General features: G+C 44.5%; 2 protein-coding genes across 3 annotated transcripts in view; both read right to left on the bottom strand.

The window, feature by feature from the left end:
* The window catches only part of LOC306941447 (rho-associated protein kinase 2-like), a 48,998-nt gene extending 43,273 nt beyond the window's left edge, over positions 1-5,725 (bottom strand). The window contains exon 1 of the mRNA XM_079526926.1: positions 4,964-5,725. Within this exon, the coding sequence (XP_079383052.1) occupies positions 4,964-5,059 (96 nt within the window). The 5' untranslated portion in view covers positions 5,060-5,725. The remainder of the gene's footprint in view (positions 1-4,963) is intronic.
* Positions 5,726-8,358: 2,633 nt separating this feature from the next.
* LOC306941398 (sine oculis-binding protein homolog) lies at positions 8,359-21,845 on the bottom strand. Of its 2 annotated transcripts, none has more exons than XM_079526840.1 (7): positions 21,534-21,845; positions 18,775-18,904; positions 18,257-18,451; positions 16,533-16,684; positions 14,501-14,596; positions 12,264-14,267; positions 8,359-9,703 (listed from the first exon to the last, which is right to left on the bottom strand). In XM_079526840.1, exons 1-6 carry the CDS (start codon positions 21,624-21,626, stop codon positions 12,273-12,275), a joined length of 2,661 nt encoding a protein of 886 aa, XP_079382966.1. In that variant the 5' UTR covers positions 21,627-21,845; the 3' UTR covers positions 8,359-9,703; positions 12,264-12,272. The 2 variants fall into 2 exon arrangements, with proteins under 2 accessions (XP_079382966.1, XP_079382967.1); XM_079526841.1 differs by lacking the exon at positions 21,534-21,845 and adding an exon at positions 19,398-19,533.
* Positions 21,846-23,572: the final 1,727 nt, after the last annotated feature.

Below are 23,572 nucleotides of genomic sequence, written 5' to 3'. Positions count from 1 at the left end.
AGTTTGAAGTCGGTCGGTCCCATATGCATATGACCAAATATGGGCATAGTGGTCGGATCTGTGGCTTTGGCTAACCGGTTTGCCATATATGGGCATATCAGGGTTGTTTATGGTTATGTGAGAGTCAGATTGACGTTCCCGGTCCCCAGTAGCTATTTGTATTGTATTTTTGTTTGACCACTTAAGCCCTATTCAAAACTTTCCAAAATAGCTAAGCTACAAGCTTTTTCATTTATGCAAATTTTGTGTTAATTTAACCAGGCAGCTCATGATGCATCGCCGTGCATTGTAGCCTTGTAGATCTACTAGTCTACTAGATCTACTAGATCTTGCTATAATGACCTGCCGAGGGATGCCAGGTTCAAAGTGGTAGAAAAACAACAATCTGGACTGCATACGTTTCGAGAAGAATATAAAAACAAAGAATAGAAATTGAAAAATAAGAGAATTGGGGACTTTATCAAAAATAAGCTTATAAACACTCACAGGATGAGAGTATAATCCAAGTGTCCGTTAATGTATTGTGTCCTCAAAGCACTTTTTTTGCTGAAAGTTTATTGTTCAAAGCCCAGGTGTGCACGAACAACGTATACACACCTGGGCGGCGAGCGCGTGCACGTGTGTGAACTCAGCTCGTGTTGATCCCCACACACATGCCCAGGCGCGTTCCTGGTTTGTACATGAGACAATTGCAAGTGATTTTTAAAAGTTAAATATTCAGCATGAAAGCAGTGTTTTGTTGTGAAATTACTGAGCATACGACTGGATAAAGGATACTTGGGATTACTTGTTTTGTGGTAACACTTACTATGCATCCCATGATGTCTATAATGCATTATAAGCATACTTATGATTCTGCTTATAATACCATATTAATTATAGTTATAAAATAACTCAAAAATACTCAGGGGTTTTCAACAGGTGGTCCATGGACCACTGGTGGTCCGTGAAGGTGTTGCATGTGGTCCCTGACCATGCATTTATTTAGTAGTCTCTCGAGACAGACTGTTGACTCGCAAAATTCAAAAGGAAAAGAGGGCACTGTTTCTTTTTCCTTTGTTTTTCCGATGCATTCCGGTGCATTTAGGAATGTAGCAAAGTGAAGATTTTGTATTTTTCTTCCACTGAACAGTTCACTAATCTTTTGTGCACTGTCCCGCGGAAGTGCGTCAATGTTGTCAGTTACTGGGAAGTCTGACGTTCCACAGAAAAGGGAGTTAGAATCAGCATTACTAGAAAATGGGACCATATAATCATAAACATGGGATGCATTGCATAGCAAGTGTTACGAAAGCACTAAAATATTGAATTATTAAGTATATGATATACTACATTTATTAAATACCCTTTGTATAGCGTTTTTTATTTTTTATTTCTTGACAGAATCAAAGTTGCGGTCATGATTCACCAGGATCCTGGATGGCTGGATTCTAGGCTTAAAATAATTGATATGAATATTTTTGTAAATCTCTATGGGAATGAATGAATGGCCGATTTTTCAGTGGGTCCAGAAAACCACGCCCACTGCTACACTCTATATGTGATGCTTTAAGTAAGCACAAAATGTGTTAAATACTGTTGTATAAATGTAATGCTATATTATATTTTACTTTGATTAAAGCACACAATGGCCACTTAAACGTTACATAGAATCATACTACATTTCATTGTAACAGTGATTACAACGCATTATAAAATCACTATAATGTATTATGTGATGTATGGGAATTGTAATACAATATGATGCTGGCCAAAAGAAAATGTCTGTGTATAAAGTATTATCATATATATTTATAATGGCCTTTATTATTGCTTATTAGCAGTAGCCTACAGGTAGTACGGTCAACTTTATGCTAAAAGGATAACACAAAAAGCCCCAGGGTAAATTATACAGATAATATAATATGTGTCATGATTGTTATAAAACACTTATGAGTTCTTATAACTATAATAATACAGCGTTATAAGCAGATAAGATTATAATGCATTATAGACATGGGAGGCAGCAAGTGTTACACTCCAAAACCAACTCTCAACTCTAATCCCAAGTATCCTTTATCCAGTCGTATGCTAAGTCATTTCAAAACACTGCTTATTGCAGAAAACATTTATTTGAGGGTCGTCGATGGCCTGGTATTTGGGTAGACTGGTAGTTGCTTTGGCACTGCCTGGCAGCGAGTCGTGGGTTCGATTCCCGAGCCAGGCAGCCTTTGTTGTGTGTCACTCCCTGTCTGTCTCTCTTTCTCCCTGGGCCCGTTTCCTGTCCCTCTTCACTGTGGTGTCCAGTGGAGCCCAGACAAAAAGAGGAACGTGCCTGGTCATGCGTGTGGGGGTTCAACACGAGCAGAGTTCACACGCACACACTCGGTGTAGAGACCTGGCCATAGAACAATAAACGTTCAGTGAAAAAACTGTGTTTTTGAAGTAAGGAGGACACAAACTAAATACAGGACACTTGATAACTCTGTGAGTGTGGTTTAGGAGTTTATACATGTATTTTTGAGCTTTTCTGGACCCGTATTTCTTCCGAACTATCTTCTTTTTCAATTCTATTCTTTGTTTTTATTTTCTTCATTCACTGTAAAGGAATTTGATAATTCTACATATTCAATCAAGCCTTCACAGTGTGAGTAATTCATAATGAAAAAGAATACATTTAGTGGTAAATATTTTAGGAAACATTTTGGAAATGTGTCTTCTTCCTATCTATGTTTTTTATAGGGCCAAACAACAAAGAACAAAATAAAAGCCCCATCTCTGTTGATACAACAAAAATTGCGAACAAACAGGATATAGTACTGTGAGGTCACTACAGCTTATCTCCAGACAGTCAATTCCAGGATATGACTTCAACATCCTGTGGGGTTCCCTGCATTAGGCAGCATCATTGTTGGGGCCATTTAGTGCTGTTTGGAGTTGGACCTACAGCTAAATACATTATCATCTGTGTTCAAGTAACCCTGAGTGTAAATATAATTATTATTATTGTTATTAATTGCGACCGAAGGTTGCAGATTACTATGAAAACTTGCAAACTATTAGGTCGGTCACGCCTCCATATATGGTTGCCAGTCCGTTAGGCCTCGTGACGTCAAACACCTCGGGACATCACACCTGCAATCCCCGTTATGCCCATATATGGAGCTGACCTGTTCGAACATTTCATATGTTGAACCTTCCCCACCCATCCTTCCTCTTCGATGTCTCCCTTTTGACTGATAGCTGTCCATTCAAACTCTAGACAGGCCTGCCCTCAAAGTTATTAGTGCAGCCGTGCCTGGCAGACGGCAAGAGTTCTTAACAGGCTCGAAAATTAAGACCCAGACCCACTTGGGCCCTCACCAAACCCTGTACACTCAAGACACTACCCCCGCTGCAACCCTTAGATCTCCATATATGGAGCTGACCTGTTCAGACATTCCATATGTTGATCTGACCTCATCAAACCCTGTACACTCAAGACACACTCCATATATGGCCAGTACAGAATTCATTCCATATGTTGATCTAACCCCCCATGCCAAAGCACCATCGCGCTCGCCCAGCAGTCTGTCATCACCCAGGCGGATGCGTGCACGCTTCTGGCCCTCAGGGCGATATAATTTTTTCCTCATTTGTACAGTCAAGATTTAAAGGAACGATGAAGACTTGGTGTTGAATAGTAGCTAGATAAAGGGCTGTTTAAGTGACACTGAGCACAGTGAACAGGGCAGAGAAGGACATATGAATTATGAAATTTTGTGCATTTTCGAAGATTGGGTCAGGGTTGATTGACTTTGCAGTGACAGGAATATAGATTATCTATTAACAAACACACCGTTTCTCAGTGAAGAGCACTGGGCTAGTTGTTACATTTCTATGGGCCTTGCTTTAGTTGTGAACTTGTGAATGATGCAGAACCACCCAGAAGACAGTTTGCTGGCATGTATACAATGAAGAGTCATTCAGTCTTGTAGACTCAGGGCCAGTCGTGAAATGTCATCGACTGACCTCAGTTGTGATTTCAGCAACATTGTGGACTTTTGTGTCTTTGCTCTTCATCTCATTTAAGATGAAGTCTGACTCAGAGGGAATTTGCAGTAATCTCTTTATTTCACAATGGTGCAATCTGCTGATGATCTACTCAACTTTGCAGAGTGGAAGACAGCATCATTCTGTAATCATCGACAGATAAGAGGCACATTTATCCTCCAGACTAGATTTTTACCGTGTTCTCTAAAAGGTGTAGGCTATTGGACAGACACACTGTTGCATGATAAAGTGGTTCGCCATAATCACAGGGGATGAAATGTTATGAGGAAACACTTTGTGGCAGGTTACAAACTATTTAGGCCAATGTCTGACAGCAGAGGCGTGTTAAGAGTGTGTCTAAAGAGGTGTGTAACAAAGTGACTCCATATTAGTCCTTAGAAATGTGCCATGTTTGTCATCTGAGACTGCTGCAGAGTTCTAATTAACTCTGACAGGTCCATGTGGTTCCATTTGTACACTTTAAGAGATTATCATCACTCAGGATTTTACTCTGTACCTAACTTGTCTGGGGCATTCTTTGGACAGGTCAGGGAGAGTTTACACCTACTGTATCAGGTGGTCACAAGGGGTTTGGCAGTCTAAGCCAGACAGGTAGCCTATATATAGTTGCCACGTTATTGGAATACTAGTCTAGCATCTTTGGGAACTTATTTTTCTTGAGGTGTAGCTTATGAAAACGCTAGAGAGACTTATTGTCTTTTGTTTTGGTAGGTGTGTCTGGTTTGTACTGTAGGCTCCAATATAGATCCAACCACCACATTAAGGACCATAATGACCATTATCTTTCACATTGGTCCTGACATTTGTCTATTTTCCTTATCAAACGGTTAAAATAAATTATTACTGTTGGTGTTATCACTTGTTATATCAGTCACTGACTCACTACATAATGCTGCTGCTGGCAACTGACCAAACCACATTGTAAACTTACCAGCAGGCTTTCCAAGTTGAGCGCTGACTGTGGGTCCCTCATCATAGATTCCAGCTTTTTCAGTCGACTGTCCTGTCTCCTCTCGGCTCCAGACATGATGGCAGTTTATTGTATCCAGTTCCAGTTATTGGAAAGAGTTCGTTAAGATTTGAAGAACACCTGTAGTGTAGTTCTGTACTGTGTACTCCGCCGCCTCCTTCACGACTTGCTATGCGAGTCTGCGACTGCTGGTTGTTGGAATATCATATCAGCTGCTCCCAAGTAAACTATACTGCACAGTCACGGCTTGTTGTGACAAGATTGTAAGGTTAATTATTCAACCGCCGCCAAGGAGTAAACGTCTTTTAGGACTTTTCTATGTTTGCCAAGTTGCTGCATTTAAGATCAGAGTGGAGGAAGTAGCCTAGACTCCACGTTCAGGTGCGCGTTTTTTCGCTTCAAGGTGAGCGTTCCAAAATCTATGCCCGAAGCGCAACGTGGTGAACAGCGGCCACAAAGAACAATTAAAAACCTGTTTGCTCTCCTGACTGTCACGCTCTTCATCCCCGGTGTATTAGTTAAAAGTTAAACCAGGTAAGGATTCGAACAAGAGTAACCGGACCGGTATATTCCTCGGTCTCTTGCGTGCCCAGCTAGGCTATTAGCCTCCTACCCCTCTGAACAAGCCTACACATTGCTGCTACCCACAAGCCCTCGGCGAAGCAGGAATTCCAGTCCTCTTATCTCATTGATCTCTTTTACCGTCCGCCCCGATTGAGCTCCACCAACTTTCAGTATTTTTGGAACGCTGATACGCTGACTGACGTGCACACTGGGACTAAAAATAGACCATTACATTCATTGACTATACGCGCTGTCCTTATCTATCATTCACTATAACCTTCTTTAATTAATTAAAGCATACGTTAATAATTGATCATTTCAAGAAATGGATCTGTCTGTAGCTACAGTAGCTGCCAAGGTGTGTGTGTGTGTGTGTGTGTGTGTGTGTGTGTGTGTGTGTGTGTAGACTAGTACTAGCAAAGTCCCTGGGTGGGTCAAAATTATATTTATCGTTTACAATTTTCATTTTTAAACGATAGTCATATGGCCAGACTTGCCACTGTATCAATGAAATAGGTAGGCCTATTACTTACCTATAATATATAATATAATGCCACTGTAGAGCTGTACAAAACATAAATATAACAAACAATTAGGGCAGAACTTGTTGCTTGTACAATAACTTTTATTTACTTTACAAATTGGTTTCCATCAAACCTGGTTACTTACTTACTCTTCAAATACAAACCATCTTTGAACAATCTATTCACACAGTAGGCTAAATGTAGAACAGGGACACCAACAAGTGTGGGTTTTAGGCAACAACAATAGCAATATAATTTCTGACACAAATAATTTGTCAAAACATTGGGTTAAAGAGACATAATGGTCAGCAATGGCAATGATAATAATGTGCAACAAAGTGATAATGGCAGTCTCAATTTTGGCCTCCAGGGTTAGAAACAGAGGACCACCTATGATGTCACAGCTATTTGCATCGGGTGATATCATCACTGAGTCAGATGAGCTGTTGACATAGTCCCCTCCTCTGGCCATCTGTATATACTGTAGATAACAGTGACATAATGGCATGGCCTACACAGTATAGTGAGGATATGGACTGGAATGAGTGGGGATACAGTGAAATGTGTTTCTGCCATAGACATACACGCGCACACACACACATGCATGCATGCACGCACGCACGCACGCGTGCACGCACGCACGCGTGCACGCACGCACACACACACACACACACACACACACACACACACACACACACACACACGCACACAAAAACTAACACAGCATGACATGTTCTTTTGGAATGTGGTTGTATATGCTGGCAGGGGTGGATCAAATTAGGAGTTTTCTATTTCTAGTAGTAGGTAAGTTGTTATTTTCATGTCAAGGATGCCAAAATTTGTACATTTGTTTGGCCATGGACCCCCCATCTGAAAAGATTTATTTTTTGTGATTTTCAAGATATAGCCAATCAAGCTCACAACATGTCACACGACAACACGTGAGCTTGTTGTTTGTCTATTTTTGAATACGCTAGCCAAAGTATAAAATGGGGTTAAAGTTGTTAAACAGTTCCTCATTTTGCTGGTGACCCCGAACGCCTCCAAGGACCGCTGGGTGTCCTGGACCCCACTTTTAGAACATATTGTAGGTCAAGATGATTGTGTATTCCTGGGCGAATAACAGCATCCCCCTTGAGGTTGTGTTGAACTATTATAATGATATTAGATTCTTGGCAGCCTGATGAGTCTTGGAGGTATCGTAACATGAGAATAACATACTGGCAGCAAATATAGGTTAGATCAGTGTATGTGAGAAACTAGTATCTATCTGGCATGAACTATCAAACATCAGTTGGCATTGAGTGCAGTGTTGTGTGCAGCATGAAAGTTGCAGACTTTTGGTCGCCCTGGCCTATTCTGTTAGTTGCTTTGCTTGTCCAAAACAGGCAGGTGCAAAAGTTCCAAAGTCAAACACTGCACTCTAGTGGGCATATATTATACAAGATTTTTGCAAAAAGGGCAATAAGAGCTTCGGCACTCATTAAAGTACAATCGTGAAACAACAACAAAAACAGAACAACTTACAAACAAATAAAGCACTTTTTAGGGGTGGTGGGGGTCTGCAGAAGCATCATCCATAAGTTAATAAGGTCAGAGAAGTATCTGCGTAAAGTACAACAAAACAATGAACAAATGAAATCTTAAATTGGGATGTTGACAAGACAAGAGTCCCGAAATGCTCTCACAGGATCAAATGTCATAAGGTATCCCCAGAAGAGGGAACTGTAATACTGATAGCTTCACACTGTAGCCATTGACGGTTGAAAATAATACCACATTTGGTAATATGACTACCCTGTCGTCCAAAATCTTCGGATAACACAGATAACACAAAAGGATCAGAATCAGTATCACTCTATTTGCCGCGTACAACGAACACAAAGGAATACGCCGCCAGGAAACATTCCTGTACGTTTATAGTACACAGTAAAATCCTCACTGTTATTTAACTCTGACAATGTACAAAATGTAGCCCAAATGGATCCTTGGTTATATTTAACTCTCAGAGTAATACATACATAAATGAACACTGACGATTTTACTGTGTACCCAGAAATCAAAGTGATCCTGATTTTATATGATCAGGCTTGGCAGATCGAACAAATGGTTTGGGGGCTTCTGGGAATCACACGTTTATGGACCAGTGTCGTTAAGACCACTGAACGCTCACATAGGGCTGGGCAATATATCGATATTGTGATATAAAACTAGGCTAGATATCATCTGGGATTTTGGGTATCATATAATAACATGGTATACAGTAGCTGTTGTCCTTTACTGGGTTAAATCACTTAAGCCCTATTTTACTTTCAAATATTTTCTAAACAGCTATGCTATCTAAATGTGCCACATTGTGAGCTTGTAGATTTGCTATTTTTGGAAACTTTAAAAAAAATAAAAGGTTTGATATCCTCCTCACAATATGATTATGATCTTCACAATATCGACATTGAGGTATTTTGTCACAAATATCTGAATATTTGATTTTGTGCACACCACATAGCCCTACGTTCACAGACTTATCTCAGGTGGCATAGGCGTCCCCCGCACAGCCTAGCCCGTATAGGTTTACACACAGTTGTGAGCAGGCAGAAAGAGGAGCATCCTGTCTCATTGGAGATTACATTACATCGCTCAGTCTTCCCACCCCGCAGCCTGAGAGAGACTCTCCTCCGCACCGCGTGTAAACTGCCTGAGGATGGAGTCTCAATCTCAGCAGAATTTCTCTCCTCCCTTGAAGGAGGTTGAAAGGAGTGTGAAAGAGGGAGAGAGAGGGGAGGGCAGGGGATCACAGGCAATCACTTGTGAGGGATCAAGCCTATAAAGAACTAGCATGTTCTGTGTACTGTATTTAGATTGGGAGGAGAGAAGGTGCAGGCAGGAGCGTGGGGTAGACTAGAGAGATATTCCTGGCTCTCGATCAAAATAAAAAAGTTTTAAAAAGTTTAAAAAAAAAAGAAAAAGAAATCCTGAAGTCTGAGCACCCGTCGGCCAGGTAACCCAAAACCTGGAGTGGGGAGTCAGCGTGGGATATGGGGAGAGGAACAATGTGGCTCTTTGTGTGAGCCGGGCAGAGAAAACAAACCGTTTCCCCTGGAAAGAGATCATGTTCAGGCTCCATCTGAGAAGACCACACAAGGCTGATCAGAGCTCCGTCTGCTGCCGCACGGAGCAGGACCAGGAGCGCATCCGTACAGCCACGCTTGCACGTGCACACAGATAACACACGCACATTCGCACTCACACTTTAGGGCAAATATTTGACAGGCAAAGGATCAGGGATGCTCCGCATCATGTTCTCTCTGAACACAACATACCACACTGGCCAATAATACTCTTTTTTTTCTTTTTCTTCCTTTTTTTTTGGTCCAGGACAAGACGTGTGACTGTGCTGTACTCGTAAGTATTCTGGATTTCCCCATGTTGGCTTGGGATGATGTGGCCATCTGGGCGACTTCCTGCTTTGGCACCCTGCTGGGCATGTGGGAAGAGTTGGACACTGCAGGCCAGTCTGGATGGGTTGACAGACTGGAGGGTGTTAGCGCTGGTGTCGTCCACAAGAGGGCGTGTCACTGGTTCTGGCACCACGGTACAGTGTTAAACAGGGAGTCTGTTCATCACATTGAAGGAGAGAGGGGGGGGGGGGGGGGGGGGGGGTGGGCAGTGGAGAGATATTAGACTCTCGTCTGACTGTAGAATTTCCATTTCTACCATATCCAATATCAACCCCTCCTTCACTTCCCTCTCCTTCCCTAATCCGCCCATTCCGCATAAACACTGTGAGAATGAGGCTTTTAGACATGTCAACACTCAGATAACTGTCGCACAGCGCACAATCAAACGAAAAACATCTGGCCTCTTTTCCTTCTCACACACTAATACAGTTTCATTCAAACATGCATATTAAACATATACACATACACCCTCCCTAGCGCACGCACGCGCCACGCACACGCACGCACGCACGCACGCACGCACGCGCACACACACACACACACACACACACACACACACACACACACACACACACACACACACACACACACACACACACGTAAGGTCCAAGCCAGGATTCTGTACTCCCTCTGTCCCACTGCGTTTTAGTTTCAAACGCTCAGCGAATACCCATGTGGAGAGATCAGGTTACACGGGGCTATAAAATATCCCAAATAAAGGCAAGGAAAACTGAGACGTAAAACCGGGCTATTTCCTGAGGTGAAATCCTCCAGTTGGCGGCTGATCCTGTCAGAGTGGGTGATTTTTTTTAAAAGACTTTTAGCAGCAGAGACAATGGAACAGGACAGCAACATTCACCTCCGCGCTGAGAGGTGCTGAACTAGAGTCATTGGCGCAAGGCAGCCAGCTCCCATTACACACAACACAAGGCCATAAATCCGCCTGCACAACGCTAGCAACACGCTGTGATTTCATATGTATCGGTTACTAAGGGGACGCACAAAACCACAACAAATGACAAAGGGTAAAAGTGGGACCTCATTTAGTGAAAGGGAATCGTTTAATGCTTTGGCACATAACTTTTGGAGTATAAGATAACAGGTTATGTAGTGCTCTTTCCACCAGGCAGTCATCTTTTTCAAACACCATTATTATTAAGGTGACCTTTTGGCCTTATGGAGGCTTGGAGAGGGAAAATGGAGGGAAGTGAAGCACAGTGGAAATCTAAACCCTCTCAGTTCTTTCGGCGGTTTAATCCCAGGACATACAGTAAAGTGAGAACATGACCTCATAATAGTGGATAGTGTGTAAAAAAGAAAAACGATAGGTGGTGTTGGGGTCATTTGGATTTCCAATCAGGCAAGTGAAATGAAGAGAACCCTTTGATTGGCCCACAGAAAGGAGGGGTTTCTGTTCTGGTCTGGTAACAACAACATCTGGTTGGCAGGAGACAGCGGTGGTGAGTGAGGAGAAGGAGGAATAGGGGAGGAAAGTGGAGATGGGAGGCGAGTGCTAAACTCATACATGGGAGTGAGACAGGGCAAGGCCAGAATAGCGTGTCATTATGACATACGTAACCGGATCGCTCCAACTCTGCCCCTGCGTTTTCTAATGAAGCCCCAGAGCTCCATCACCATGGGCTGGCTCTCATATTCACAGCGCCTTGTAGTCTGCCTGACGATCACCTCTGTCTCCAAGGCAACCCCAGGAAAGAAGGGTAGCGTGCTGCCTTGTCTGCTCGCCCTGCAGGAGGCAGGCGGTTCAAAATCACTCACTGGCACATCTATGACTTTGAGCTCTCTCAGTCAACCTGGCTTCAACTTCTCCCTCTGTCTCTCTCTTGTTCTCTTCCTCTCACACACAGGCAGACAAATGCTCGCGTGTCCTGGCAAAGCCGAGTCTATGAAACAGGCTGCCTTGCAAACAAAGCATTGTGACTGTCAGGCCGCGCTGAGGTGATCTCCTTTCAAAGTGACTCTCTCTGTCTCTGCCCTCCACCTCCTTCCCATACTGTAACCCTAGAGGACAGAGGAGTGCCAGGTTACTGGGATTCTCTCTCTTTGGCGCCATGCTGTTTAGTGACCATGCGCATATTGTGTGACCTATGATTGCCAATGTCCTGTGCGTGCGTCTGTACAGTATCTATCTATACTTGTGTGATAGGCATGTTCAAATGGTGTCTGCAAATAATTACTGTACAGTCAAATCCAAAGTGTTTATTCATCTCTGTGGTGTTTGTTTTAACCTGCTTGGAGCGTGGCACACAGGGAAAAGCATTGAGAGCTTGGGATGTTTGAAAAATCACAGCTAAGTGTTTCTGTAAACGATCTAGAATGCTTTTCTGAGATTGGAGATACAGGACACTATTTGATCTAACCTCCACCCACCATCCACCAATGTGGTGTTCCTATACTTCAGTTTGGTTTGGTGTATCTATCTCCAGTATGGAGAGGAGGTATTTTGTTCCTTCTACTATATCTATCCCTATATTCAGGTAGGTATCTAATACATCTCCCTTGCCACCCACCTTATCAAAGTTAAGGGGTACTACAGTTTGTTGATTATGGTTAATTTATGACTTTGATGACAGATGTTTAACAGAAATTATTTTGAGTTAAAATAAGATATAAAATAAGCATATATATATATATATATATATATATCAAGTCAGAACATATAAAATAACATATAAGTCAGAACTTTGTAAGTCTCACCTCCATCCCCTACTTATTCTGATCACGGATACGTAGGCAGCGCCTTTTCAGAGCTGGCTCCATGTCTCCCGAACCTGGTGCACTAGGAGGGCTCCGCAGGGCACCCTTGTCCCTTAATTTGGGCAAGAGCAGCGCGGTGGTGGTGCCCCCCCCTGTCTTTGGTGCTGTGGGCAGAGCGTAGGCATGGTCCTCATCAGGCACATGAGGGTCCTCTCCTGCCTCCCCGCCCACAGCCAAGGTCCCCTCTGATTGGATGACTGTGCCTTCAGCCCGGACAGGGCCGACCACAGAGCAGTTGTTCTCTTTGATGGCCTCCAGCTCGCTAAGCGCAGGGTCTGGGGCCGGAGCTGCTCTCTGGGGTAGGGAGGAATCTGGGCTGGGAGCGGCAGAACCTGAGGTCATCCCATTTGGACCGTGGTCCTGGAACACCGGGGAAGAAGACGTAGGGTCGTTGGGTGGGCTGCTCCCCCTGGGGCTGGGCAGAGGCTGTGATGGTGGAGTGCTGGAATTCTGCGGGCGGTAGGCAGCATCATTTGAAGGGGACTGGGGTCGAAGAGGAGTGGGCTTGATAACATCATGGAGCACTGCCCTGGTACCCAGCCCAGGTCCTGACTCACCTGGCCCTGACAAGTCAACCACCCCGTTGGTGTTGGGCTCCACCTTCACTTGGGTCCTCTGGAGAACCCTCTGGATAACCTGTCTTTCCGGCTGCTGATGCTGGGTAAGATTATAGTCTGTCACTGTCTCTGATCCTGGGACAGAGGAAGGTGATTCGTTATATCGGGCACTGGGGGAGGATGTTCCACTATGTGGCGTGGATGCTGGGGATGAGAATGGCCTTTCTGATTTAACCCAATCTGTGTCCCTTCTGTTGGGCTCTGCAGGTGAGGGGAGACCCTGAGTGGAGGTTCTGCCCAGTCTGTTGGCTCCCTGTCTGCTGTCCCCCATACAGAAACTGGGAGATGGCTGCCTGCTCCCCCGGGATCTACCCCTGTCTCCTCCCTCTGGCACAGGTTGGATGACCCCGCCATGGCTTGGGGCCTCTGGGGCTGTTGATTTAGCAGGGATTAGAATAGGGAAAGGGATGGGTATAGGAACAGGGAGCGGGATAATGATTGGATAAGGCACCAGGATCGTGGGCTGAGGGAGCAGAGGGCTATAGGAAGGAATACCAAAGTTCATCATAGGATGCATCGGGACAGGCCCCCGAGGCATCATGTTGATAGGAGGAGAGTGAAGGCCAGGGAAGTAGGCACCTGGGAAGGGATGCCCCATTCCTGGTGGGAATGTGGGGGCTGCATGTGGGGCTGTGGGGGGCTGCATGTGGGGAGAGTGGGGCGGGCGGTGGAGGGGGCTGGAAGCAGGTCCCGGGTGTCTGTGAGAATTGGTGACTGGGCTTCTCAGGCCCTGAGCATGAAGAGGAGGTCTGATGAAGGGCATGTGCATTTGAGGCATGGGCTGGTGCTCCATGATGAGACGAGGATGAGCAGGAGGGGGATGATGAAGGGTAGGAGGAGCAGCAGGGTTGGACAACACGTCCACAGCAGGGGGATGCGGAGGGGGTTGGATGGGTCTCTCCAGCAATCTCAGCCCAGAGACGGGGACCTTGGAGGAGGACGAGGCTGCCTCAGACGGAGAGACAGAGGCGGATGCAGCCGATCCGTGGATGGGCATGTGTCCTTTAGGGGATACATTTCTGTGACGGAGTTCCCCTGTGCTGCTGCTGCTGCCGCCGCCGCCGCTGTTCCATGATTCGGGGGTGAGCAGCTTCTGCCCCACCCCGCTGCCATCCGCCCTGCCATCTTGGCTGGCTCTGCTGGGACTGGAGCTGGTGTTTGTGAGAGCCGCCCTAGCCTCTCGGTAGAAGACGTCCATTTTGTATTGATTCAGACACTTGGTGCTGCAAAACTGGACCCTCTCCTCACCAGATCCGAAGTCCAGGTATTCTTTGGTGTGACGGACGTGCTTGCACCAATCGCATACCTGCGGTGCGGGGGAAAGAGACTGTGGAGGGTCACTTTAAGTGATATGCCAGATCTGAAAACATGTTGATAAAAGGAGTGAACCATGAACACATATAATCATTGTTTGAACGTAAGAGGAGATATAAGTAAACCATGCAACAGGAGAACTTAAGCTCTGAGATAAATGGACCACTGAGACTTACACTGTGTTAGTGTGTCATATGTGTAAAATAATACAATACAAAAGGTACATTGATAGTGTGTTCTTCTTACTCTGACATTGCTGTTTATCTTCAGCACCAGCCTGGGGGACTCCTCTGTTTGGGGGTGCTGGGGAGACCTCTCTCCATGTAGATCCTCGTCTCTGGCCTGACACACAGGGAAAGAAAACACAGTTTGACAACCAAGGCATGATCTATTGGGGCAGCATTTACTTGATCACAGTAGCCTGGATGGTTAAAACCACCAACTCATCTGATGGTTACTTTAAATCATAACACCATGTTTGAATCATCCTGTGGTCATTAAACCAAAAGTGGGACGCTTCTTACATAACACAAACAGAAATAGCCTCCGATGCAAATCACTGGCTTGTCATCAATCTCGGAAGCAACAAAAAGGTTTGTGAAACCATGGATGTAAGGTCAGTGAGACCAAGTGAAAGCACTGTGTTGTGAAATAGACACAATGCAACTGATTGGGGAGATAAGTGTAGATGATGAATTTGAATTGTCATATTGTTAACGGCCTTGCCGTATTAACATAGGAAACTCCATTCGATTTATGTAAACCGATGCTGTGTGGATCTGAGTGCTCCCCCTTCTCTGTCGCCCATTGAGTCGTGTTGAGTTACGAAACATGAGGCAGCTGCAGGTAAGGTATGCGCTGAAAGTGGACACCTCGCCCCAGGCCCCCTGCCCTTCCTCTCAGACAAGCACGGACAGGCCAACAGCAACGTATTGCTCCCCACCTCCAAAAAACGAGAGGCCTTGTTGCACGCAGACTGCTCTTTTGTCTCTGTTGTCGTGTGAATCAACCAAGCGTAGCATAAACAACAGCGGGGGTGAAAGGCGATAGCCCTGCCTGCCACCTCGCACCTCCAAAGAGCGGGTATCCATGTCATAATGGATGGTGAAAAATTGTGGCAACGCGTATCAGAGCAGTTCTATAGAGGTACCACTTCCCTTTCCTCTGGACCAAAGCCACTTAATGAATGGCCACTCCTCCATTAACACGAAACTGATACCAAGTGTCCTCTCTCAACTTTGACCTCTCTCACACCATTCCTACACTAGCCCCTCCATTAGAAACCAGAATACCGTATGTGTTCTCTGAGATCTCGCTTTTTAAATTTGTGTAAATTAATCTGTCCAATATGACCTCACTGTCAAGATCAGTGGTATCTATTTCTGAGGGTTTGTTTACCTGCCAAAAACCTCTGATTGGCTGTGTCTACTACTTACTGTATGTGAACACTGAACACCTGGCGCACACTAACGCTGTGCGTGCGACGTGCATGTGTGTGCGTGTGCGCGCGTGTGTGTGTGTGTGTGTGTGCGTGCGTGCGTGCGTGCGTGCGTGCGTGCGTGTGTGTGTGTGTGTGTGTGTGTGTGTGTGCGTGTGTGCGCGCGCGTGTGTGTGTGTGTGTGTGTGTGTGTGTGTGTGTGTGTGTGTGTGTGTGTGTGTCTGCTATACTTAATAATTGGTCCATCCATACATCCGAATACACAATCCACAATCTTAACAAGTGTTTAATCTAGTGATTTCTGTTTTGCCTGAATTGAAATGTCAATACCAACCCAGGGATATTATGTTAGGCGGGGTTGTACTGTGATCAAGAGTGTGACATTTTCCTTTTCCAAATTTGGCCTGCCTAGTATTGTAGATTATAGAGTCCCCTCTGTAGGCTTTTGCAGCAATTAGATGAACGTTTCCAATGCATATAATGGTATGCTCCTGAATGTTTTCTTCGATATTGCATATTATGTACTAAAAAAGTAAAAAAAAATAAAAAAGTACTGTCGGTGTTTATCACCAGACAGTGAGTAGCCAATTCCATATGAATGAATGAATGAATGAATGAATGAATGAATGAAAGAATGAATGAACGAACGAACGAATGAATGAATGAATGAATGAATGAATGAATGAATGAATGAATGAATGAATCATATCATTCAAGGCATTGTGCAGTAATGCATTATTTATATTATCAGCTGGAATGTCATATCTCTGACCAATGGGCCAGCGAGATTGCTGAAACAATGTGTTGTATGACAGGAGTTTTCCTCGTTGAACTACCGACCTTGTTGCGCTTGAAGTAGGCCCGTCTGCATGCGGCGAAGCACTTTTCGCTGCAGAAGCTCTTGAGCTCCGAACCCATGCATAGGGAGTAGCGCTTCACTCCTTCCTTCTGACACCATACGCACACTATCTGCACATTCTGAACATCCTCCACTACATGGCAGGGGGGGAGAGAGAGAGAGAGAGAGAGAGAGAGATGGGAGATAGAGGAGAATCAACAAAGGAATTAATGCTATGGCACTTCCCCGTCATCCCCAGTGTTGTGGTGATTTTTTAACAGATGGGATGCTGTTTTAATGACATCACACGCACATTGTGCGCCGCACACGCATGCATTGTACTTTAATAATGGTGGATAAATTGTACTTTACTAATGGTTTACTAATGCATAAATAGTAGGAAACATGTTTGTATAGGAAATCACTAGTTTTTACATTACGGACATCAGTTAGTTCATGAATCCATCAGCCACTGTTCCAAACATTCTCTTTAGACTGCTTCAGAACATCTGACAGTATACCCACACCTACAGTACTTAGCATGTCATACAATGGACCATTGATGTGCATCCAGCCAGGGTCATTCCTACTGTATGTTAATCCACACTGTTACACTGACACTCGTCACTTTTGTAAGCTTTGGTAAGAGGTGGTTTTTGATCAATACGCGAGGTTGCCGCACTCTTGCGGGTACGCATGTTCACATCCTTGCATGTGCGTGCACGTGCACATCTGTGCCTGTGCGTGCACATGCTCCTGCTCAAAAGACTGACGGGACGCCGTGGTACCACGTGCAATGAGCACTGCACCACTGCTCATTGATGTCATCACCAGTATATGCCCATATGGGCATGGTTATCTCTGAGTCACAGTGACCGCTGTGGTCCACCCACTGGCGGGCCGATGGCGGGCTGGACCCATTAGCCAAATTTTATAGAATAGGATATATAACGATATCAGTGTATTCTGTAATGTAACAACACTGTGATTGTGTGTATTTGCCTAACCACGGAGGATACTGTAATGACACTGTGACTGTGTGTATTCTTTCTGTCTGTTTGTTGATTGATCGATTGATTGAATATTTTCTTACAGAGGTACAGTTTACAATGATTGTTAGAAGGATAACACAAAAAGCCCAAGGAGCTTGTTTCCATTGTGGTCATGTTCACTTATAGCCTATTTAGATTTAGATAGATGTTACTGTAGTTGTGTCATCTACAGATGCTATGCATGTAAATTGTGTAGCACATATTTTCTTAGTACTCTAATCTAATTCAACAACCATTTGTTTTTAGTTGACTAGGTTTCATGCTAGTTTATGTGTCTTACTCTGACCTTGACTTTTTAAGTTATTCTGGATAAGAGTAACTAGTAAGTGCTAAATGCCCAAATGCAACTTATTCAGGTTCTATTCTGAATGGGCATATGTTCCAGTGGTGTAAGAGAGTAATAAAATATGGTGGGATGGGGATGTTGACAAACATTGGTCACTATTTTGTCACTACGAGAGTCTTAAGCAACCTGTGGCTGTCCCCTCTACTATGCCTTACCCTGACCTGCACTTTGGTCTCAATGGAGGAATTCCATGTGTGCAGGATAATGTGTGCTTGTGGGTGTATGGCGGGAATATGTGGCAAGAACGAATTGCCAATGACCTTGTGAAACATGAGGACAAACATAAACGTAGTATCGATCTTATCACAGTGTAGTGATTCTCCCGTACCTGCAGAGGGCTTTATGAGGGGCACGATGACGGGGGCGCTCTTGTGTTCCTTCGGGCTGGTCAGGGATGAGCTTGGCGAAGACGAGGAGGACGAAGAGGAGGGGACACAGGAGGATTCTCTCTCCCCACTCCTCATGGCCAGAACTGAGGGACTCACCTTGCTGTCCAGGCTCTTCGGTTTTGGCAATGAGTTTTCTGGAAGACATAAACACATAATCACAGTGACTTTCATTTTTTTTCATGGAATATGATACCTTAGCTGCATACATGTCCTTTGCACGATATCGCAACATCTTTTGAAACCATAACAATTCCCCTTACAGGCTTATAGTACAAACATGTTGTGAAACTATAGACCTATCATAATGTATGAAATGTGAGAAGTCTCGACTCGATTGCAGCGACAGTGATTCAGTGTCTGCAGTACGACAACCAGTAGAACCTGTTACTGTGCTCGCTGTGTATTGAGGATGACCCGGTCTTAAACTGTTGTACTGTATACAGATACCTGGTCTCACCTTTTAGCACAGACACATGCTTATGTCGTTCTCTGTAGTTCCGGACCTCGCCGGCCTCCGAGTCTCGAAGTTCTACCTTGTCATATCCGTACCAGCCTAGAAGCTCGTTCATGGTGCTCTCAGCAAATGTCTGCACGGGATAAAATATATCACTGATTAATCACTTTGGGGATGGGATAACTAAGCCTCTGCCCACCTGTGAATACGAAACTGTGCATGACTTATATTGTATGCTGTTGTTAGTGGAACTTTTTATCCATAGCCTACACTTAAAAATAATCAGACCTTCCTAACTCTGAATCAATGGACAGGGTTCTTTTTTTGCCTCGGCCCAGCCGGAGAAATGAATACGAGCACAGTGGAGTACAGTATGGCACTTTTTCCATGATGTATTCAAGTTGTTTACTCTTGCTAAATCTGAGACGGAAAGGTTGAAAACCTAACACCAGTGTGAAATCTATGAATCATCCTTTGTTTATTACGTTTAATTGGAAGAAAGAAAAAAAAAGACAGAGAAAAGAAAACTGTTCTCCACAGATGGGACGTGTGGTCTCTTTTTTTTATTACGACCAGATGAGAAAAAAAAAAGAAAAACACAAAGGTCTCTCTCTTCATCCACCCACCTCTCTCTGTGGCTTTTGGGAGAACCGGATTGGAGGAGAAATCCGATCCGGAACGGGCAGAAATCAGAGCGGGACACCCTACACCACAGCGAGGTCCCACGGTTCTCGGAAATGCCCCTCTCTCCTCTCCCCTCTTCTCTCTCCAGTGTCCAGCGCACACGCACGTCTCACACACTCTCTCTCACTCTCTCTATCTGTATACAGTCTTCTCTGTCCCTTCCTCCCCTCACTCTCTCTCTCTCTCTCTCTCTCACTGCCTCTCCACTAGCCCCCTTCCTCCTTCCCCTCCACCCCAGCACCTTCCAGCCCTGACACCCGACACAACGTAGCCTCTCAGGTTTCAGTCTTTTCCAGCACAGCCAGTCTGCTGTGGTGGTGTTGTAGTGCTGTAGTATACTGACTGCACATTCTTTCCTCTGCTTCCCTCACTCCGACCTCTGCTCTGCACTATAGGGCCTCAAAGAAACTGATCTCTCCCTCACTTGGTTACTCTGTGTGCGTGCCTGTGTGTGTGTGTGTGTGTGCGTGCGCGTTTGTCGAGCGAGCACACGCAGTGGTATCATATCCAGCTAAATATGCCTAACCATGATTAAAGTCAAGTATCTGGTGTCTGGGCGCTGTGCACCGGTCTGACGTGGAGAGCGCGGGTCCGACTGCGGTGTTGAAACAGATTAATTACTGTGACAACACTGGGCCGGATTGCGGCCCCACTTGAAATTACACTGTTTGTCTGTCTGTCTGTCTGTCTGTCTGTCTGTCTGTCTGTCTGTCTGTTACTCTGTGAGTCAGTCTGTCTTTCTCTCAATCGCTTGTCCTCCTTGCTATTTCATTGTTTGACACGTGTCCTGTCCACATCCCCAGCCTGTGAGCCCACCGGGTCTGTGTCAGTGTTGTTGTTGGGTAGGTCCATGTGCCTATCTCAAAGCAGTGCAGTGTTCTGCATTGATTACTACTTTCGGAAAATAAAGAATTTCCATCATCAAAACCTTCCTATATGTTACAGTACATTCAGTTCAGTTGTCATTTTGTCTTGCTATTTTCTCATTAGTGAAAGACAGGCCGTTTCCCCCTCCCCACCGCTTCCCACAATGTTGTTTTTGTTTCTTTTTGGCAGTTCAGACAAACATCTGCTTTGTGAGAGTGACAAGCCATATCCCAAACCACAGAGAGAGTTGCAGCCAAAGGCAACAAACCAGGGCCGACCTCAAGATTCAGCCCAGGCAGGCTTACATCAAGCAGGGATAGCGTTTCACATGTTTTGATTAAAATTAGTTAAGTTGTAACACTACACCTCCCCTGGATATCAAAAGCTACAATCCAAACCACTTACACAAAAAGAGCACATTTCCTCTCTCACGAAGACCAGAATCTCCAAAACTGCTTGTCCTTTTAGATTTCTCCATTCTTACTTGAGGGAGCCTTGGATATCCCTTACGCCCAAACGCACAGGTCTCAAATAGCCAGTTTCAAAACCCAAACAAGGAGGCAAACCATGGATTTGTTTCCCAGTAGTAATAGGCCTGTATTGGTAGGACAGTCAGAAAGAATCATGCACGCCACTTTGAATGAACTTATCTAGCCACATGTGCCCCCCTTGACAAGAACAGCACTTGATTCTTGATTAGAGGAGACAGTAGGTTATTTAAAGTATATTATAAACGCTCTCGTTTTGGAAGAGGTGCGGTATAGGGGAGAACAAGTGCGCGCATAACAGAAGCGGGGAAGAAGTGATGTGTTTTTGCCGTATGGTGACGCACATCTGGAACTCCGCTGGACATTACAGCTGGCCTGATATCGCGTCACTGAAAGGCAAAGGCTAACAGCCTGACACTAAATTTTAACTCACTGAACCTTTTTTTTCTCTCAAGTTTTTTTTTTCATATATTTTTTATTTCTTATATTCTTTGGTGACAAGGAGCCAGGTCAAGAAAGTTACTTTTCCGTGGCAACAACATGATCACATATAAATACTATTTAGACAGCTGTGTCCGAGCCTTAATTCCGATTTCCGAACACTGATTTGTGCGCTCATTCTGACCCACGAAGACGGTACAAACATCACTAAGTTATCAACACGTCAATAAACATGTCAGAAGATAAACACCGGCTTTAACAGCATGTCACTGACGCTCTCACCTTCATCTCCTGGTTGATCTCCCTCTTGACGGGGTGCGCGGGTTTCCTGCTGCGTTTATTTTCCGGCGGTCTGCCCTTCTCCATCTCTGGCATAGTCCTGGCTGGATCCGTGTGTCACACTGTTTGGCCGAGAGAGAAACGAGAGAGCAGCGCGTCACTTGAGGCGACTATAGTCAAGGAGCACAGAGCGAAAGCTGTCACTCTCGGTGACAGCGGCTGTCATTCCCAATCCCAGACGTCTGAATCCGTCATCTGGGGCTTCTCCCATTGAAGTCCCACTCACTGAACATGCGTGCGCTGTGGGCTGGTGCCACCGCCGAAACAATCCCTCTCTCTCTCTCTCTCTCTCTCTGGGCCTGGGTAGAATAGGGAGGGGCCTCCGAATGTAACCCAACACCTGGCGCCCACCCCTCCCAAATCTCAACAGATACATTTCATTGAGGAATGCAAGGACTGTGTTTTATCTGGGGGGGACAAAGTACAAACACTGTCTGTATATTCTTGTCTTAAAATAAAGGGATGAAAAAGCCGCGTGTGTAAATGATACCATGGCAGAATGTTTGGGGCTTTCTCAAATGGCATCTGTTTGATGATGACGTGCGTGCGTGCGTGACTGTTAATTTGTTTCTTTTGTCTCTGTGTTTTGTGTAGCACTTGGAAAGTTGGAATTGCATTATTGAGATTCAAATATGATATGCAAAAACTCTTGCCATCTAGGGAAATAAATAAATATTCAAATTAAGGCAAGGATTTAATTCTAGGCTACTTCTGAGAAGTCAGAGTGATAAATAGGTATCAATATCTATCCCTCTCTTTCACTTCACTTCACTCATTCACTCATTCACTCACACACACACACACACACACACACACACACACACACACACACACACACACACACACACACACACACACACACACAGTGCACTAGTGACACAAGAGACAAACAAACCCAACACCTGGCTGAAATCTCCACATTTAGCCCTTTGGCTCTCCCTGCCTGAGGAAAAGTACCACAGACAGATATAGAGGATGGTGTGTTCATGCAGTGTCCGTGCATAGAAAAGAGCGGCCTTCAAACGTTTGTCTCAACATGCAAATCAGTGGTGGACAGTAAACAACAAGTACAAGTAAATGTAGGCCTACTTGTAAATGTACCGTAAATACACCATACATGGGCAACTGGCGGCCCGGGGTCTACAATGCAGCCCCCCACCTTCACTTACTATGTGGCCCTCAGATTAATATCCAAATACTGATATATTATTGATTTCAGCTGTTACAATTCCAAACAATCAAACATGGCCCGCTTTAATTACTTCAGTCTATATTAGTAGCTTAATGGGTAAATGTTATGGTATATTTTATGTCCAATATATTTGTATTTAGTTCATAAAGTTAACATAACTATAATTAAAGGCAGTTGAAAGACATTTGAAATTAAATAAAAATGATACTTTTCAGGATAAAAAAAATAGCAAAAAATTCAGGATTTCAATTAAAATATAGCAAAAAATACCTGCTATACAAGCTCAAAACGCGTCGCAATTTTTGCTATGACAGTAATATGCATTATGGCCCTCTGAGTAAGTGTGGAAATATAGTGGCCCTCTCCATTGTCAAAGTTGCCCACCCCTGGCCTATACTATAAGGCAAAAGTTTGGAGTTGGCCTATAGCCTACTTTCCTTGAGTATTTGTATTTTTTGATAACTTTTACTTTTACTCACTACATTTCAAAGACAAATATTGTACTTTTGACTCCATTACATTTCTAGGAAGGGAAAAATAGGCTAAAGTGGTTAAATGGTGTGCCACTTAGCCTAATTCAAATAGTGAAAATAGGCTGATTGTGTTGATAGCACACTGCTGGGCGAGCGCTGGCGTTTTGGCATGGGGGGGTCAGATCAACATGGAATGAATTCTGTGCTGGCCATATAAGGAGCATGTCTTGAGTGTACAGGGTTTGATGAGGTCAGATCAACATAATGGAATGTCAGAACAGGTCAGCTCCACATATGGAGATCTAAGGGTGGTAGTG

This window comes from Electrona antarctica, assembly GCF_951216825.1.
Source record: "Electrona antarctica genome assembly, chromosome: 17".
NCBI classification, from domain to species: domain Eukaryota; kingdom Metazoa; phylum Chordata; class Actinopteri; order Myctophiformes; family Myctophidae; genus Electrona; species Electrona antarctica.
The sequence above is the reverse complement of the archived record's forward strand: the minus strand, read 5'-3'. Positions and strand labels throughout refer to the sequence as shown.

What these genes read in the sequence shown, in the direction of transcription:
- LOC306941398 (XM_079526840.1), bottom strand. Translation starts at nt 21,626, where the DNA reads ATGCCAGAGATGGAGAAGGGCAGACCGCCGGAAAATAAACGCAGCAGG. An exon ending in AGATCAACCAGGAGATGAAG is followed by an intron (nt 18,905 to 21,533) that starts GTGAGAGCGTCA and finishes TATCCCGTGCAG; the next exon opens with ACATTTGCTGAGAGCACCAT. An exon ending in CCTACTTCAAGCGCAACAAG is followed by an intron (nt 14,597 to 16,532) that starts GTCGGTAGTTCA and finishes CCTGTGTGTCAG; the next exon opens with GCCAGAGACGAGGATCTACA.